The sequence below is a fragment of the Pyrus communis genome, chromosome 4 (assembly GCF_963583255.1).
Source record: "Pyrus communis chromosome 4, drPyrComm1.1, whole genome shotgun sequence".
Taxonomy (NCBI): domain Eukaryota; kingdom Viridiplantae; phylum Streptophyta; class Magnoliopsida; order Rosales; family Rosaceae; genus Pyrus; species Pyrus communis.
In genome coordinates, this window is record NC_084806.1 from 26,367,305 (window position 1) to 26,387,918 (window position 20,614).

General features: G+C 38.0%; 1 protein-coding gene and 1 pseudogene across 1 annotated transcript; both read right to left on the reverse strand.

Annotated features, from left to right (window-relative positions):
* Positions 1 to 3,797: 3,797 nt before the first annotated feature.
* On the reverse strand, positions 3,798 to 5,714 carry LOC137730435 (RING-H2 finger protein ATL52-like). The gene has a single exon (XM_068469424.1). The coding sequence runs from the start codon at positions 5,155 to 5,157 to the stop codon at positions 3,991 to 3,993; it is 1,167 nt and encodes a 388-aa protein (XP_068325525.1). The 5' UTR covers positions 5,158 to 5,714; the 3' UTR covers positions 3,798 to 3,990.
* Positions 5,715 to 12,025: 6,311 nt separating this feature from the next.
* Positions 12,026 to 14,070, reverse strand: LOC137732900 (RNA-binding protein CP33, chloroplastic-like; annotated as a pseudogene).
* Positions 14,071 to 20,614: the final 6,544 nt, after the last annotated feature.

The window sequence follows — 20,614 nt, forward strand, 5'->3', positions numbered from 1 at the left end:
TATCTACCAATAAAGGTAAAGGTAACCCTCTATTAGGGGAAATAGTCCCAAAACAGATATGTTATTGACTTCAACTTGGTGTAGGCATCATCACTACACTCTCTTGAGCTCTTTTCAGGATTTTGTATTTCCTTGGATGAAGGTTCTGAGGCACTTGATCTCCTTCACCCTCAGCTTTACTATTGGCTCTTTTTATTTCTTTCTTACTTTTCCACTGAAGTTGTTTCCTTCCCCCTTAAGGAACCTTCTCGAACTTGACATTCTCAGAGGCTTCTGATATGGTAGGGATTTTCAATAAGTTCATATGAGCTTTGTGTTGTCTATGAACCTTCCTTATCATGGATGCCCCTCATCTCTTTAATAGGTCTCTTATCTTTCCCAACTATATACCATTTTCGACCAAGTCGAGCTGAATCTTTCTTAGTGACTAGGGAAATTGGCTTCCTTGTTCTCTCTCATTATCCTTGCTTTATACTGCCATGATAACTTGTCTAGGGAGGTTTCACATCCATCCATCTTGGCATCTTTGCTTTTTTATCCTCAACTGGTGTATTGGGCTTTGCTCTTGTAGAAATGAGGCACTTTGGACGAGTGCTTCACCTGCTGTTCTTTTGTTAACAACTTCTTATACTTAGTAGTTGCAATCACCAAATCCTAAAGCTCATTAAACTGCACATCATAAAACTTTTTCCTTAAAGGTAGCCTTAGAGCCTTCTGGGCAATGACTATGAGTTGAGCATGATTGATTGGAAACTAGCACGTTCATCCTTATCCTTCTAAACCTCATTATGAAGTCATCTGTAGACTCATGTTCATACTGTTTCACCTCCACCAAATCATTTATGGTCATCTCGGGCTCCACCCTATAGAACTGTTCATGGAAGGCAATCTCCATTTGCCCCCAATTGGTAATGGAATTAGAGGGTAATGGAAAGTACCACTGAGATGCCAAGCCTACCAATGAATTCCCAAATAGTCTTAACTTGTAGTTAGGGTTGTCTTCAAATGCTACACAGTAGTTGGGAAAACTTGAAGGTATTGTATCTGGAAGACACATTACAGTCATCTCCACTGAAGGTTGGGAATGCGGACATCTTGAAGTTAAGGGGAAAAAGGTTTTGCTCATCAATGTACTTAGGGTAGAGCTTCTGGTATGTTATTTTGAACATCGGGCGAGCCTGTGGTTGAGCATTCTCGACCACCATCCTTCTTAGTTTGGTCAACTCATTTCTAAGTTGCTGGTTAGCTATATTGTTGTGTAGGGTATAAGGAGGTCCCCACTTCGGGCTATTAGCCAACGATGATGACCTATAAGGGAGGGGTTTGCCTACAGTTATGGGCAAACTTTTTCCACTAGTATCTCACACTTGCTTAGTCACCCCAAACTTCCTTTCTTCTAACCCGATCTATCCCCTACCATCTATTGGGAATAATAGAGGGTCAGGTAAACCTATTTCCTGGATCTCTTCTTCCTCTAGTCGACTGGCCCAAATTTTCTCCTTCGTCTTCCCCTTATCCTTATTTTCCTCGAGTAAGGGAAATAAAGAGATCACTGGTTCCTTCTCAGGGCTTGCTTCCATGATCACCTCCCTGGCATAACCATTTCTTGGTGTGGAGTACTATAACTCCAACTTTTTCTATAGAGTTTCTGTTTTGGTGACCTCTCATCTGGTTTCCAAAGTGATATTTTCCATACTTCTCAACACTTGCACTATAGTAACTTGCAAGTCTTCATTCGTAACTTTTTCGCCCGACTTTTTAAAAGAAGTTAGGCTCTCCAGAATAACAAGACCTCATAGGGGGGAAATTTTTTCGAGTAATCTATCATATCTAATCCTTTTGGACAATGGGGTTGCCCGTACTCTATTTTCCACCTAAAAGTTCACTCCTTCCTTTTTCTTCTTGGCATACAAGACTACCAGGATCCCATCAGGCGTGTCAAAACTATGTTCGGGTAGGATTTCCCTTGCACAGCTCCTAAGGAGATGGCACTTTGTTGGTTGTCAGACAAGTTATTGTTGCTTGGTGTATTGCAAGAAGAGTTTACAGTTAGTTGGAAAGGTGCCTTTGTATGGCCTTTGGTGTAGGCCTTGAGGCTCACAATCAAATTAACAAGGATCTGAGCGTGCCACTGTTATCTTAGTATAACAGATTGTTACTAAGTGTGAGTTAAGTTGATTGCTCACTCCTTAAGTTACTCAAACTTCTTGTTTATCAAAGGATTATCACAAATGGGTTAAGTCTGCATTAAGTTCTTTTTCTTGCCTTGTAAACAAGGACTTTTAGTTCATAATCTTATATGTCCAAAACGAAGGGAGTTCAATGCCCTTTCAACCATTTTCTTGATCAAAGTTTACTTTAGTGAAAACTGGTTTTGTTAACTTCTTTGGATTCAGTTGCAAATGAAGCTTTTAACTTATAAAGTAGTTGAAAATGACTTAAATCCATAAGGGAACATGCATTGAACCATAGATCTACTACATATAAGTACAAACAAAAAAGTCTCGGGCAAGATTGAAATTCTTACAACCACTTCTCTTTGTGTTTACAGAGATTTGTAAACTAAGGAAGATGGAAAGTAAATAGGTTTTACACAAGGGAACCGATACTACAACACTAAGGGAAGGTAGCAGAGCTTTTACACTAGACAAAAGACGGCTTTTACTAAGGGAACTATAGCTAAAAGGACTAAATCTGGACAAGTTTCAGTTTTTTTGGTTACGAACTGGCTTGAGAGCAGAATTTGTATGTCTTTTGATTGGTTGGTTGAGTGTCTTTGTCTCCAGTATCCCTTTCTCCTTTTATAGACAATTTGGCACGACCCTTCTTGCCTTGCCTTTAATTGATATCTTTTGGAGGGCAGTGAGTCATCCCTTATTTACTTGCCATGCCCTTGAAAAGTGCTTTTTGGCTGGTGGTGAGTTGGTCTCTGTCACTCGTCACTTCAATCATAGGCATATGACCCATGCTACGACTGATATGGCTTCCCATTGCTTCAAGCTTGTCAACTAGGCTTCAGGCAAATCTGATTTGTTTTGGTGCCTTTGGGCTTTCACTAACACAAAGCCCAATGTTAAATATTAACTCAAATAGGATCAATTCATCTTAGTCGTTCATCGTACATTGTGCGGCAAGCTTTTGTTAGGTACTGTTTCTGTTCAATTTAAAATAAAATTTTCAAAATGATTTCTGACTGCAAGATGACTAACGAACGGATAAGATGAAATAATCCCTATGATCCCCACAAAGAGGATTCGGATAGGATCCTATTCTCTTTGAGTTGAGAATGCTGAGACTTGGATTATGGGTAATCGTAAATAATATGAAGTTTAGCGAGAGAAGCAGCAGTAGATGCAGCAGCAGATAGTCACATGGATTAAGTTGCAGAGAGGTCTAGGGGTTTGACAGACGGAAAGACACAGTTTGACCATGGCCCAAACGACGAATGAATAAACAAACAAACAAACAAACAGAGAGCAAATGAAGTGAGGACAATATGGCGAGCCAAACTTATTGATAACTTATAGGCACTACAGTTACTACACATGAAAAAATCTTGCAAAATATATCCCCAAGACCTGAGTGAAGTGTTAACCATTTCCCACCAGGTAAAACTTATAACTAGCGAAACATTGGATTTGTTGAATGTTTCGTATATTTAGAAATTTGGACATGCAGTATCCAAAGTTCACCATGTGTAGTCCAATGGATATTAGAAAACAGTAAAACATACTCCAAAAGAAAAAATATATTAATCGGAGAAATATTTGCATACCATTAGCATATACCATATCCGTCTAAAAATAATAACACTTCATTGTTGGTCTTATAACCTAAAAGGGACATTCTATACACTCGTCGTACGCAACAATTTTTCGATTTAAAATCTCGAAGTCGTACAATGGATTGTAAACAGATAAATATAATACCTAATTCAGAACAAAATCTTTGGTTTTCCACTTTAATCCGAATTCCCACAATAGTAGTTTTCTAGACTGGAGGAATTACTGTATGCCCTGCTCTTGAAGGCTTGATTTGAAAGAATCTTCCGCTTGAAAATGATCTCTTCATTGCAACTGGACTCATAACACAATGTAGGAGTACTCCTTTTGTATGGCTAGATTTTCCAGCTCCTCCAGCAGACCGTTTCGAAGGACCAGCAACATCATCTGAGCCTCCCACATGATCTATATCATTGTCCTCTTCATCGTACTCCTCATTCATGCCAATAATATCTGCGACTAAAACACGGTTCCCACGTGAATCGTCCATGGAAACCGACCTTCTAACTACTTGATGATATTCCTCATGGTCTCCTCCAATCTCAATGATGGTACTCTCTCTCCCTTCTGCATTTCCCAAATCACTAAAAGCCCGTACCGATGATGTCTTCGGAATAACTTGATCTCCATGAATTACGTCCACGTTTTGAGAAGAACCCCTTTCTGAATCTTGTGCCGTTACCGCATTTTCATTTGCTCCTTGGCTTTCAGCAAATGATGATGTATCGTGATCGGTTAATCGAGGACTTTCAGATACTGCATTGGGAGGCAATTGAAAAGCATTTGCAGAAACAGAAACTACGTTAGCGCGACACAAAGGGCAATTGGAGTGAGATTTAAGCCATGTATCAATGCAAGGGAGATGGAAAGCATGATTGCATTTAGGCAACAGCCTCAGGCTCTCATCTTCTTCAAACTCACTCAAACAAACCGAACAATCTGTTCCTTCAACCAATCCATCTCCCTTCTCGTACTTACAAACTGTTAATGACTTGATCAAAGCCTCATCTAAGCCAGCCGTTGCTACATGCCACGGCTCATGGATCGCCGGGTTGTAAGTGTCATCGAGCTCCTCATTCAGGCCATGACTTTCTCTTCTTGCTCTCCTCTGGTCCTCGTTGCCACAGTACTTGGAGATTACAGCGTAGTAGCTCACAAGAAGAAAGGCACTGACCAAAATGCCAATAATTGCAATAACAAGAGGAGAGAAATTTGGAGACGATGATGATGAATCGTCTCGAGGAAACTCAAGGGCAGGTGGGGGTGGTATTGTGATGTAACACCACTGTGGGCAATACAAACTACAAAAGCCTTGAGAACAATCTTTTGTGTTCATATATGGTATCCAAGTTTTAGGGCTGCCTTGAGACCCCATCTCTAATCTGAATTCTAAAACCCACCCACCCAAGCATCCAATACTCACATTCTCAATATCATATTTTTCTTGCTTCGCAAGCAAAACCTGTTTTTCGACTCTTGGGGCAAATAATTCAATACCATATGCCCTAGAGATCAACACAAAGATTAAAAGACAAAGATGTTAACGAAAAAAATTAATTGAGGCTAAAACAGTTGCGCGACAATTAATATAGCTGAGGTGCTAAATTTAGTACTGCAGAGTTGAGGGAATTGGCTATTGAAATGACTAAAAGTTGTTCAGAGTGCCGTAAAAGTTTGGGTGTGGACCTTAGCGTTGGAGATGGTCTAATCAGCAACTCAGAAGAAGGACATTAGAACAGAAGACCAAAAAGGGTTCACCTGAAGATTGTTAATTAGATTGGATGGGTTGGGGATTTTTCTTGCTAGCTATGAGCACACACTGAACTTGTAGAGATTCTGAAGAGTTGTCAATGCAGGAACAGCAAGTTTGTGCAATTTAAATTTGTTTGCAGAGACAAGATGGGTTGGGACTTGTGGGAGAAAAAAAGCAGCTTACTTGGAAAGCAAAAGCAGATATATTAGACTACAAGATGAGGTGTGTTGTGTTTTCTGCTTTTCCTTTTTTATTTCTTTTTCTTTGTTCATTCTCTTTTTCTTTTTTCCTTTTTTTTTTTTTTTTTTTTTTTTTTTTTCTATCTTTTTGGGAGATAGTGTTGTTGACTAACGTGCTGGTGTTAGTTGGGAGTTTGATTTAATGAATGCCTGCCTTTAGTTGTCCGAAGAAAAAGACTAATACAGTTGCAAGTGAACATACGTCTCAAGGTGCTCTGCTTTAGATGAGGAACCTCTCTGTATCCTATTTGTGAGGATCCTACATTGTGCGGTTAGTTTTCGTTAGAAATATTTGTGTTGAATTTTAAATAATAAAAAAATTAAAATAATTTATGATCACATGATGTACGATGAACGGAGATAATGATGCAGTAACCAAAGCTCTCATGCATGTATTGGAATCTCTCAAGAGTCTCACGCGTATTGGATTCATCAAATATATTTAATTGAGTTTTAGAACAACACAAATAATTAAGTAGTCATATAAGAACATTTTAAATATTTTTGGGTAGAGCAAAAGTCCAATTCAGACTAGAGTTTCATTGTGTTGTATTCCTTATAAATATATGTATTAAACCCTTGAGAAAGGAGACTAGAATGAATTAAAATATTATTTGCCTTGAGCATTTGAAAAGCGTGATTTCTCCTTCTAAAATCAAGCATTTGGCTTGGTCGTGTGAGAGAATCCATGATTAGCGATGTGAGCGAGCTCCGTTGCCCCTGGTTGAGCAAATCCCAGGTCATCTATCCCTCGTCTCCTCGAGAACATTTTGTCCTGCATCAAGTGGCATCAGAGCAGGCTTTCCGCTGCATTAGAAGATCATGGCTGATATTTTTCATCCATTTGAACATCAAATAAAAGAAGAGATTAGCTTGGTTGATTGGAATTCTCCACCAGTTTATGACAAGTATGTTGATGACGACATGGAAGAGATTAAGAGGATGCATCGACATCTCACCAATCAAATTTCTCGCATCGAAAATCGACGATGAGGCGTTGTGGCTTCCGAAGGGGAGGGAGGCATTTGTTTGCAATGTGTTAACCTTTTTCATGATAACGCTATGTGGTTTGAATCAATTGAAGAAGGAGATTTTTGTTCAGCATTTTACCATGAAGTGGCACAAGATACGGTTAGTTTGGATTATCTTAGTTCACATTATGGGTGTGAAAATATTGAGGCTTCATCTTTAATTCATTTGAGTATGCCTCCCTTATTTGATCGTTGCTTGAGTAATTGTGAAATTTATGATGGTTTTAACTTGAGTAATAACAAAAGTTTCGGTGGGAGAGAAGAAGGGTTTTCATCTCTCGAATCTTTGAAGGAAGTCGGTGACGTTGCTGAGTGGGAGATATCAAATTCCATGATATTGTTGATATGAAGGAAGATGCTATTTATGAATACGTTCATTTTATTGGTTTTGATATTTTTAATTGGAAGGCTTCTCAAGTTTTAGTCGATTTAGTCAATCAAATGAAGATTGATATCAGTTGGATTGCAAGATTTTTCATAGAGCATGAATTTAGCACTTCAAGAAAAAGAAAATATTCCAAGTACTTATTCGCGTGGAAAGGTAAAAATCAATTTCAAGATTATAACGGAGTCAACAAATATTTAAACTCGAGGACAAGTTTCTTCAGAGAAGAGGAGAATGATGCAGTAACCAAAGCTCTCATGCATGTATTAGAATCTACCAAGAGTCTCATGCATATTGGATCTATCAAATATATTTAATTGAGTTTTAGAGCAACACAAATAATTAAGTAGTCATATAAGAACATTTTAAATTTTGGGTAGAGCAAAAGTCCAATTCGGACTAAAGTTTCATTGTGTTGTATTCCTTATAAATATATGTATTAAACCCTTGAGAAAGGAGATTGGAATGAATTAAAATATTATTTGCTTTGAGCATTTGAAGAGAGTGATTTCTTCTTCTAAAATCAAGCATTTGGCTTGGTCGTGTGAGAGAATCTACGATTAGCGATGTGAGCAAGCTTCGTTGCCCCTGATTGAGTGAATCCTAGGTCATCTATCCCACATCTCCTCGAGAACGTTTTGTCCTGCATCAGAGAATGTAAGGATCCCTAGGACTAGGATCCTCACACAGAGAATTCGAATGCGATCCAAATCCCTCTACTCTACTCTCTTCCATTAAATTGGTGAAAGAGGCATTCTACCTATAAACTAAAACTAGAGCCACCATGATGGGTGTACCAAACTTTCAAGAGCATTTTTTGCAAGTAATCCACACAACTAAGTTTCTCTATAGAAGTCTACATTCACAAAGGCCTAAATTTGGAGAACAAACTTTCGTGTCACGGTTGCATATCACCACCGTGCCGCTCTCTTTATTCTGCGTAAGCCACGTAAAGATAGAGTGTTGTCTTGTGAGGAGAGGGAGAGGGAGAGCAACACAATGGGGATATGCAGGGAAGTTTTTCTACAAGATTTGTGACAAACATTGATTAGTCTCTACTTTAGACTAAAGAGAACATATGAGTCAATGATGACACAGCCTTTCTATGTTGGATATATAAAGAAAAGAAAAAGGGAGAATATAATGTTTGAAAGAATATCTCAAAGAGGAATATTTATGTTCTATCTTCATGGTTCTCTTTCTGATCATGCAATGTTGCACAATGATTCAAACCATCTATCTTCTAAGTCATCGTTTGAAAATCAACTCTGTCAAAAAATTAACCAAATCCAATATATTTTGGTCATTTAACAATTATCCAATAAAGAGACGAACCATTTTTATTCAGTTAACACCAGGAGGTGCAACATTGCGGAATAAAAATAGTCAAGAAGGTTGAACAAGAATGTTTGACTGAGAAGCACAATTTCTGATTTGATTAATTTTTTTGCAGAGTTTATCTTTAAAGGGTGGACTAGAAAGTACATGGTTCTCATCATGGTTGAACATTTTGGAATAAAAAGGAGAACCAATAATATAGAACAAGAAGTCCAACTGAGAAGATTGAGAGCATCCCCCTATAGCTCCATTTTCTCTTCAAAATCCACAAAAGTGAAAATGCGGGTCTCAAGAAAAGGGGGCCTCAGATTCCTCTTGAGATGAGCATATATTCGCTTAAAGAGTGTTGTAGGGACCAACATTTGTTCCCAACAAATTAACTGTTGAACAAATCACAGTCCCCTAAAAAAAGAGAAGAAATCATGATTCTAATATTCCTAAAACCCAAAATATTGTTGGTCAAGAAAATTAGTAAAGTGAGTCGAAAACTAAAGGAAATGTGATATTGTATTAAAAAGAAGGGAATAGGATCCTATCGGGATCCTCACTTCATCGTGTCCATTCATTTGTCATCTTGAAGTAAAAAATTATTTTGAATTTTTTTATTTAAAATTGAACACAAACAGTATATAACGAAAACTGACCGCATGATGTACAATGAACGAACATGATGAAGTGATCTCCATATTCTTTACAAAGAGGATCCGAAGAGGATCCTCATCCAAAAAGAAGCTGTCTTGTGTCAGGAGCCTTAAGACCTAAGGAAGACTTGTCTCTCTACCAAACTTCCTCCAACATTGGCAAACTTTTGCTTTCTCTAAACTGAATATTTTCCATGTGAAGGTAGAGTAAAAACCTTAATAAGAGGTTTGACATTAAGTTACGGTACCATGAGACAATTTCGAAGCTATCTTTCGTCACGAAGAACGACTGGATTTTCCCTCTGCTAAACACCTTCCCTTAAACTTTGGACCGCCTCTTTTCCAAAGTCACGCCAACCCTAGATTCATCTTAGCCTATAAACAATTTGTACCTTTTTTTACAGATATAAATCTAAATTTAGAGAACCTAGCAATGAGGACATCCTCAAAAGTGACTCCAGTATCAGAAGAGAAAAAAAAAGTGACTGTGTTGGAGCGAATCAAAGAACCCTCGACCTATCATATAACCCTCTCTAACCACTTGAGCTTACCCCAAGAGCTTAATCCCCTTCATGTGGTCCAGTTTTCCAAACCAACACAAATCTGTTAAAGTGAATTTGGTTCCAATCAACTAATGGAAAGAAATGCTGCTAGAAAAATAGTGGCACAAAAGAAAAGGAAAGAAAGCATACAGAATGAAATTTGACATGCTTTTGATAGAATTTTGATGATTCTAAAGTGTAAAGAAAAACTAAAATGTATAATGCCAAGATTTGAGATGTGTAACAAGATACCGATCTTCAACACAATAACGTTAACAATTACCTTATACTCAGCTCCTTTCTCAGCAAACAAGAAACTACACACTTGGATGTGCATGTTCAAGTGTACACACATGTAATACATGTAAAACACAATAGAGAAACAGTCTTACCTACAAGCTTTTTTGGAGCCTGGGTCTATACAGTAGATGCATTTTACGCTTAGTAAACCAGTGGCTTGCGATGACTCTGAATTCATTGTTCATCGCCGTAGATACAACCCCTGATATCACATCTCCAAGAAAATAGAACAAAGTAATATGTACTTGTACATTTATGAGCTTAATCTATTAGGGATCTTTCTTCTTCTTTAGAACCCAAATTCCTTCCTTTTCCAAAGAACCATGGTGAGCCCATAATGCGTAACTTAATAAACCCGAATGTAAACCAAGTACCTGACAGTCTATGACATATCTGCTCCTTCCACCTTTTCCTCCATTACCTTATTGTAAGTGATAAACAATTTTATCAGAATGCTTGATCAGTTTTACTCAATACCTCAATCGAAGAAATAACTTATTATGCTTTAACGACCCTATGGGAGAAAAAAAGCAAGAAAGAAATTGAGGTAAAGACAAGTACTACATATTGTTATAGACAATGTCTAATGCAAAAGTAAGTCCAGAACTCCTCTCTTTAGAAGTGCTTACCTTAGAAAAGTCCCACGAATCAATCAATTAGTTTACTGTATTCACTTCGTATTGCATATGAGCTATTTTTAAACAAAAGCAATCTACGTTTCTTCATTTCCAGGTAGATACTGCATAACAATCAAGATCAATTGCAGTAGACCAAATTAACAAGTAACTTAAAGGTTCAAAATGAACCCCTTCAATATATGATCAACTGTGACTTGAAAAGAAAGCATCAACTAATCTATACTAAGCTATGCTCCTGCCTTCATACAGCTACGATTGGATTATGCTGTAGTCCATTTCAGTGCTCATCAACCCTGCAGCCTCCGACTACTTTTTTCATCAATTAAACCCTCAAGAAGGAAACACAACGAACAAAAAACTTTCTATTTGTAAAATCTGAAGGTCTACCTCCTGCCCAAACAAGATAAAAAACACAGCACACGGACACCCATGTGTCCGTACCCAAACATTACAGTATGCAAAGGCATCAAGCATAATTTTTAGGTGATCCACAACACTTAAGTACTAATCAAAACCTTGGCTTAGACTCTAAAGAAGCTGTCCCAAGAAAGGATCGACTTTGTTATACATACAATTAGCATCCGTCCAGAAAAATGTCTGAAGATATATGGGTGGTTGAGGTCAAAATTTCTGCTTTCCCAAGATTCCAATTATAATCTGGAATAAAAATGGATCAATTTGTTTAAAGACTGTTTGTGGACTTACGATTCTTCAGGTTGACCCTCAAACCTGTCTTCCTCTTCCTTTTGGCTTCCAGAGTCACCAATATTCTTCTCGCTAAATTTTAGATTAATTGGTCTACCCATTAACTCCTGCCAAAGAAAGTATTATGTGCCATTTTGAATGTAAGATATCAAATGTAGGAATTTCCCTTAATATTTTTATAGAAAAGAGTTATGTTAATGACACATAATATTCGGGTTAGTAATTTTTTTTCTCTAACATATTTGATGTATACAGTCAAATTATTCATTGCACTTATGTTTTGTTACTTATTATGTTACACTGTATGTAGCCTTTCCAGATATCTTGTATGAAAATGTCTCATTCAGCCAATGTAGACTACTGCCGAAATCTGAATCCGTTTACTTAAAGCCTCGCACCCAAATGCAGTGTAATTATTTCTTCTTCATCTAAAATGCTTTTCCAGTTACAGAATGCAAACTAAAACATGCGACGATATTGAACTACATATTAATATACTGAACATATATACGGCTCCGTGGATAATTAATAAGATTCCAATTTCATTTGTCATGCTTTCAAGTATGTACCTAAGCAGATACTACCAACCCCTCTTTTTAAACCAAGAGTAAAATTCCAGCATACATTAAGTGATACAATGTTCTCTACAATAACAGCATACACCCAGAGTCCTATAGATATGTGTGTGCATCATAAATGAAAATTTCAGAGAAAAAATCTCTGAGATGGCTTGATCTTACTTTCCATCCCAAATTAGACACGTAAAGTTTATAGCGTGTCTCTCCAACTTGGGGATTGGGGGGCAGTGGAGAAGGTTTCTTAAATTGCTTTGTAAACTCAATTCTGATAGTCCTACCCAACATCTCCTGTATCAAATAATTCGGAAGCGAAAAAAAAGTTTCCAGATATATGAACCTGGTCATAGAATTTCATCAAGTCAATACAATTATAATCCAGCAAATGTAGAATCTCTCTAGCTAACAATAACATACAACATAAACCATAAACTCTATCTAAATAAGAACAGCTTTCCAATCTGTAACAATTGCAAACAAAAGGGAATTCCCTAGAGAAGCAATGCAGATTCTTCCATGTTTGTGCACACAGGATATGTGGGGAAATTGGTCGTCTTAATCTATGTTGATGACTTAATTATCACTGGTTACAGTGAAGAAGAAATTGCCAATCTCAAACGAGCTCTTAGACAACAGTTTGACATCAAAGAAGATCTAGGAGTACTGAAATATTTTCTAGATATAGAAATGGCTTATTCTCATAAGGGTCTATTTCTAAACCAACGAAAGTATGTACTTGATCTACTCAAGGAAGCCAGGACGAGTGATGTCAAACCAGCCAAGTCACCTCTTGATAACAAAGCATTACTTTGTCCCATTGAACATCCAACACCTCCCCTATGAAATCTTTTAATCTTCTCCAACCAAACATCCCAAAATACAGTCATGAACCCAAAACCCCATAGCACCTTTTCCATCTATCCTCCTACGAAAGCCTCGTGCATGTCACAGAAAAGAGGCGTGCAACAAAAAATAGCTGCTAAATTAAGCAACATAGTGCCACCTCAGTAAATAGAACAGCCTGTAATTATATTCACCAGTAATTATATTTTTTCAATCTTAGTGATCATTTCCATCTCTATAAAACAAAAATATTGCGATGAAAATTTCATACAAGGATACTTTGATACAATTCGAACCATTACCAAACTCATTTATTCAGACCACTTCAATGAATCAAAAGAAAACCAGATAAGAACAAAACATTTGAGTTCCTAAGAAACAATTAATTTCATTGTGTTGGCCATTGAACAGAAGGAGATAAACTTGTATCTATCGCACGCCGTTTCAATCTAGTAAATTACCATCACCTTCCCTATCAAACCCAAAAGCTCAAACTTTGTAACCATAATTCAATTGATATCGCGATTACTTACAAAAACAACTGAGTACTTAACATTCAAATTAATTAAATCCCATTTTAAATTAAGAGTAGACTTACAAACTACCAAGGCAATCATAGAATACCAGGATAACATACATGAGAGTGAAATTTATCAATGGCAGCCAGAGCTTCTTCCCCGGAATCCATTGTCACAAACGCAAAGCCTCTGCTCTTCCCATTTTGTTGCTTTATAATCTGAAAAATCCAACATTTATTAACATTAAATACCCAAAATTTCAATTTTCAATAACAAAATCACATAATTAAAGAACAAAACAAGGAGAGAAGATGATCAATTGAAAAATTAAGCACCTCGACGTCTTGGACAGTCCCACATTCGCCAAAGAGGTTCTTGATATCCACCACAGTAAGAGACCATCGCAAATTCCCCACGTACAGCTTCCTCTTCTGGTTTTGCTGCTGGCTTTTCCCGCCGTTTCTTCTTCTTCTTCTTCTTTTTCTTTTACTGCTTTTTCTTCTGTAATCTCCTCCACCGCAGAGCACAGCAGCTCAAAAAGGAGCTTTCTTGTGGGGATGCGTCGGGGACCGGAAAGAGGAAAATTGACTCATTGAGGGAAATGGGAGGGTAGGATTGGAAATATGAAGTTTGAGGGGAGCGGACGGTTTGGGGGATGAGAAGAATTTGGAGGAATAACAAGGAAAAGAAGAGTAGAGGGAGGAGACACAGAGTGCGGCTTCAAATGCCGCCATTGTTTTGAATGTTGTGTGCAGAGAGAGTAGGAAGTGGACAAGGAAAGGTCCGGGGTGGACACTCGACACTCAATTCATATTGCATGGATCAAATACAACATCCCTTCTATCGAGTTTTTACAGTATCCCCTCATATTTGAGAAAATACACTAACATCCGTAGGTTTTAATTCACCCTCACATCATCTTTCAACGAATATTCTGCTAATAAATTGACAACTTTACCTTTATAACTAAATACTTAAACTGACACACCCTGATCTAGGATGTCCATTAGGACTCCGAATCGAGCTGCTGTGTTGGCCACACCTGGAAGGTGACGAAGCTATAAAGTGTATGGATGTGGAAGATGTGAATAAATTTAAACCTAAAAGTGCCTAAATACAAGAGTGCGCAGTGAGCAAGTATGAACTCATTTCACACGTGATGACAGAGCATAAGTACAGTACAGTAAAATAGGGTGAGAATTGTACCATCAATGATAATCGCCTACATCAAGATTTGCCAATAATCCTCGTCGGTACGAAAACTCTGCTACTAACACCTGGAGGGGCAAAAAAAAGGGTGAGTGGGCCTAAAAATAAAGTTTTAATAAAACCCTTTTGAAAGCGTTATAACCCCTTGCCGTAAAACCCGTATAGTTTCCAGAAAATAATACTACTACGTGGGTATAAAAACCAATGCACAAGAGCAGCGAAAACTGAAGTATGCCATGTCATAATATCTCAGTAATAATAAACGTAAGCCAGGTGTGAAACCAATATAATATAGTATGTCAGTTGGAGTCACCTGACTCGACCTGTACTACTGGGCATGTAGCTCATCAATCTAGGCTAGCACACGAGTCGGAGTTACCTAGTGTGACCTGCACGACAGGATGGGTATAAATATGTACACTCAAGTGCTACGATCACGTGAAAGCTATGCAATAAATCACGGGTCACCTATGAGTCGAAACCACCTATTGTGGTCTATACGACCGGCTGGCACCAAACTTGGATTCAAGATGAGTGTGTGGTGCGGGAGGTGAAAAATCACGTGAAGGCTGGCCCTAGCCTCAGGCGAGAGCACTAATACCGGGGTGCAGTGCAGCCATGATGAGCTCTAAATAAACGTTTGCATACCAATGCAATACAACCCATTCAATCACATAATACTCACTTAAAGCTTGCCTGAGTCTTCGCAGCATCACACAATACAATTCACAAGTGTAACAATACAATATTTAAAATGTAACTTATTTACGACATGGTAAGCAAAGCATATCCATATAAAAAAATGTTTCTGGAAACCGTAAAGTTTACACACACACACACACACTATAAAAAGGGAAAAAAAAAACCCACTCACCGAGATCTGCGCTATAACTCCCTAGCATGAATATCAAGGCGTCACGAACAATCATCGCCTAGAACAAATATCAATTCACAACTCAGAATTCTTATCGATAGAACACGTAACTTATGTAAAACACATCCCCAAAGACATTCTAGAATGATTTGAAACCCATTGACCAAAAGTCAACCGTCAATCAAAGGTCGATGGTAGGGTCCATAACCCTATGTAACTCAATCCAGAAGATCCGCATCTCAAATTTATGATCCGTAACTTCCAAAGATCCACATTATGTTTCTAAAACATCATACTAAAGTTTCATTACGATCCAACGGTTGGATCTCCGCCAATTGCAAATTCAAGTAGCGGTCAACGTTTTATTTTATGAACTAACAAATCCAATTCAGGAAGATCCGTATGTCGGATTCCTGATCCATAAGTTCCTATGATCGTCATAAATTATATACTATAACGTATTAAAGTTTGGTGACGATCCAACAGTCGAATCGTCGATTACTATAATAATCAAGGGGCAGACCTTAATGGAACTAGGTTCAAACGATAGAAATTCGTCAATCGGACTTCACATAAAAAATTGGAGAATCAAATTTAGCCTAGGAAATTCAAGGGATGCCTCGGCCCACACGCCGCCATACGTGGCGGTCGGCTACCCAGACTCGCAGGAAAAATCCACTATTTCTAAAAATTCTCAAATTTCATGGAAATGAAGATCTCAATGAGTAGAGCAAGTTTCATCCCTGCCACCAAGTCCAATTTGACCTAAAAATGCCTCAAATCTTCACAAACCCGTCAAAAACCTAGAAATTGGTGGTTTTGATTCGACTCCAAACAAGCTCTGACGCCCCAACCAATGCATGGGCTTTGTTCCTGAGGTTGAGGATAGTCTATTAGTGGTGGTGGTTGACGGAGTTAGCTTCACAATCGTTGGATTTCCGTCGTGACACCCACGGGTTTTGTTTTTCACATAATCAAGGCTAAATCTAGTGAAATTTGATTAGAAATGGAAGATAGGAGATCATGGAATGTTTTCCAGGTGATGGAAGACGAAAATCACGTCGGAATATCATGAAATGCATCGGGTCGACGGGGAGGAACCAGGTCACGGGTGATCCGGTGCTCCTCCACGATCTCTTTTCCCCTCCTTTCTTCTCTCTTCATTGGTCACTCTCTTCTCTCCCTTCTTTCTGATTGGGCATCCCGCCCCTCCTTTCTCTTCTTTATATTTCATCTCCACTACCCATCTTTTCTTCCATTTAATCTAGGCCACACACGTGGCTTTCCAGATTTTGCTCCAAAAATCTAGAGCACTCCAGAAAATAATAAATTTACAATTTTGCCCTCGACTTCATTCGTTAATAACTCCTTCGTTATAACTGCAAATTACATTTCGTTTACGTCCACGTGTTCATAGCGACGAGTACTACGAGGATACGCCAAGAAAATGGATCTTACATAACTCGACAAGGTGGTCAACAAAAGTCAATGCATTTGCCTCGAAGGGCATTTTTGAAATTTTACATTTTAAAATTATAAAAACTGTAGTTTTTGGGGACAGGTCGTTACATAAAAAATAAAGAAAATCTTTATAAATTAAAAAAAAAATTATTAAAAAGTAGCTTAAACATTGAAAAACACATAATAGGATCCTCTCCGGATCCTCTTTGTGGGGATTCGGAGGATCAATCAATCATGTCCGTTCATCGTACATTGTGCGGCCAATTTTCATTAGGTAATATGTATATTCAATTTAAAATTTAAAATGATTTCTAACCTCATGATGTACAATGAACTGACACAATTGATTGATCCTCGGATCCCTACAAAGAGGATCCAGAGAGGATCATTGTCCAAAAAACACCACCATTGCATCTTCATTTCTTTTTCCCTTAGAATACACGTAGACCTAGCATTGACGTCGTATTTCTTGTGTCCGTGTCGTTTTCGTGACATACCCGATATCTTAACGGGTCATGTCGTGTAACACCCATTAAAATAAACGGGTAATATGACCCGATCCAAAATTGACCCGTTAATATTATCAGGTAATATGATTTGATCTGTTACCCGTGCAAAAAAAAATATTTTAAATTAATAAATAATGAAAATGAAAAACATAATTTGACCCAAATAAAATGGAAAATATAATACTAAATTAGTATATGCATTTCACATTGTCACATAAATATTACTTCAAAGCATAAAAAAGACATTTGTCTTTCAAATATTACATACCCTAAAATAAGACCCTAATGAAAAACATTAGTACATTACTACAAAATACCGAATGTTTAAGGATATGCAAAATGAAGAGAGTTGCGTTGCGTTTCAAACCTTGCACGTTTTTTTAATGTGATTGGTATTTTTAAATTACTTGATATTTTTATTTTTATGTGTTTTATAATTTTTTTTTAATCTCACTCTTTGCCCATAGAATTCTATAAAAATAAATTAATAAATAAAAGTTAATTTTTTTTTAAATTTATATAGAATAATAATACATATTTAACATACAATGCATACATATACAACTAGCTATTGTATTTTATAGTAAATTTTTTTTAGTAGTTTAAAAAGTTAAAATTTTCAAAACAATTTTTTTTCTTAATGTGTCAAAACAAGTTATCCACGTGTCATCCTCGTGTAAACCTGTTAATGACCCGTTATTAACGGGTTCTTATCGTGTAACCCGATAACGACCCAATTAGTTATCGTGTGACCCGAAACTCGTTATTTTCGTGTCGTTTATATGTCATGTTAATAGGTCATGTAAGAAATTGTCAGGTCTAAATACACGGTTGTGAACCCATGAAATCAGCTGAGAGTCTGTACTTTCCTAATCAATGTATTCCAAAACTTGTTCTTTCACATCATCTAAAAACATTTCATCTTTTGAAACAATGAAGTCAAAGATAGAACCAAATTTGGGATTATAATCTATATTTAAAGCTGGAAGGGCTATTGAACGGTGGTTTTTGGGGTCACAGGCTTCACCAAAAAAAAGTGGATAGAAATGCCCCTCAAACAAAAAACTTCAAAAGCAGCCCAAAATAATGCATCAAATGTGGCAGGGGTATTTTCGTCATATAAATAATGATGAATAGTTTTTTAATATTTAACTATTATTGTACTGTGACAGCCCGTTCCGAAAATTTTAAAACGTACGCGTGAAAAGACGATTTTGCCCCTAGTGTGATTTTCGTTGTGTGGTTGTTTTTGGGTTTTTGTTGGCATGTTTTGGGCCACACACACACTCTCCTGCACCCCACACTTTTTCCCCTGCCCTGCACCCTGTCCCGAGCTCCCTTTCCCTTCCCATTTTCCATCCAAATGTACGGACACACACCCAAAACCGTTGTAATCTTCACAGATCGAAGAAACAAAGTACATATCCATGCTCGTGAGATCCATTGGAGTCTAACCATACCCATTTCAGGTAAGGATACCTTCGTTTTCACGTCAAACTAGGGATACCCGATTTTGTTACTGTTCATGCACACGTAAATTCTTATGTTTTTGGGAATTTCAAGCTTGTAGGAAGCTTGGTGAGGTCCTTAGGAGGCTCGGGGTGGTTCGTTTGAAGGTTTTGGACGTCGGGATCACGAGTTTCCAGGTTGGCCGGAGTTGGGGGTATTTTTCAGGTGAGATTTCGTGGATTTTAGCACTTGAAAGTGGTATGATTTTGTTCCTCTCGTTGTAAGCTTCAATTTGGTACCAATTTTGTGAAATTTGATTGAAAAACGAAGAAGATAGGACGATTTGAAAATTTCCCGATTTTCCAGCGCCAGCGACGGTGCCGGAGCCTCGCCGGAGAAAACGACGGAATATTCCGTCAGTTTGGACGGAATATTCCTAACGCCGTTGACGAAATCTGTTAAAGTTAACGGAATATTCTTGACGGCGTTAACTGACGCCGTCAGCGTGCCAGGCACGTGCTTGCGCGTGGCCGGCGCGTGGGGCTGCGTGCGACGATGAAAAATTATTTTAAAAATATGGGGATGTTCCTGAGGTTGAGTAGATCACGTTGGTGTATTCATACACCCCATTTGAGCATTGTATGAGAAGTTATTTCTTAAGTTTGGTTATGTGCTTTAAAATTAACGTTTTTATAGTTGTTTCGCATATAGGTGAATCCTATCCCGAGGACGAGCGTGGTCACTCGAGGCAGGGGGTTACGACCCTTCCACTTACCAGTGAGTGGGCTTTTGGTTTTCAGTATATACCTATATACTTATATTTTCCCAGAAATTTATTTAGAACGTTTATAAGTTATATGCCATGCCTATAGTTTTGCCGTTATTTATGCATTGTTAATTGTTTATATATATGTATGTTTGGTGTTGCGGACGCACAAGTAAGTGTCAGGTGAGTTGTGATTATGTTTACATTCAGTAGTGATTCGAGATGCATTGAGAGCTCATAACCTGCATCCCCGGTGTTAGTGCTCCCGCCCAGAGTTGGGCACAGTCCTTCACGTGATGTTCACCTCCCGCACCACACGCTCAGCTTGGATCCAAGTTAGGTGCACAGTCCTGTCGTACAGACCACTCTAGGTGGTTTCGACTCGTAGGTGACCCGCGATTATTCGCACAGCCTTCACGTGATCGTAGCACTTGAGCATATATATATATATATATATATTACACCCAGGCTTGTCGTACAGACCACTTTAGGTGGTTCCGACTCGTTTGCAGGTCTAGTTAGTGAGATTGAGATTTGAGCTCTAGATTCAGCCGTACAGGTCACGTTAGGTGACTCCGGCTGACAGATTATATGATATTGATGCGATATTACCTGAGCACTTGCATTTTATCTTGAGGTTTTGGCATAGCATATTCATGAGCATGATTTATATATATTTATACTCTATTTTCTGGGAAGTATACAGGTTTTACAGTGAGGGGTTAGAACTTATTTATTAAATGGTTTTCGAAAAGCTTTGTTTTTGCCCACTCATGCTTTCGTTTTGCGCCCCTCCAGGTTCTAGTTGGATAGCACGTTTGGTGGTTTCCCTGAGGATTTCCCCAGTATATCTGACAGACGATCACCAGTGTAGGACCACCTTCGGGTGTACTTTTGTTGCGTCGTTTTCTCCTGGACTACTTTAGGCTTTATGCTCTGAACTTAGCGTCACACTTACGCTTGCACTTGTTTGTTATTACTTTGTGTAAAGCTAGTTTTTATTCATTCGTACTATTTATATTATTATTTTATTAGCTTCCGCACTATGCACATGGT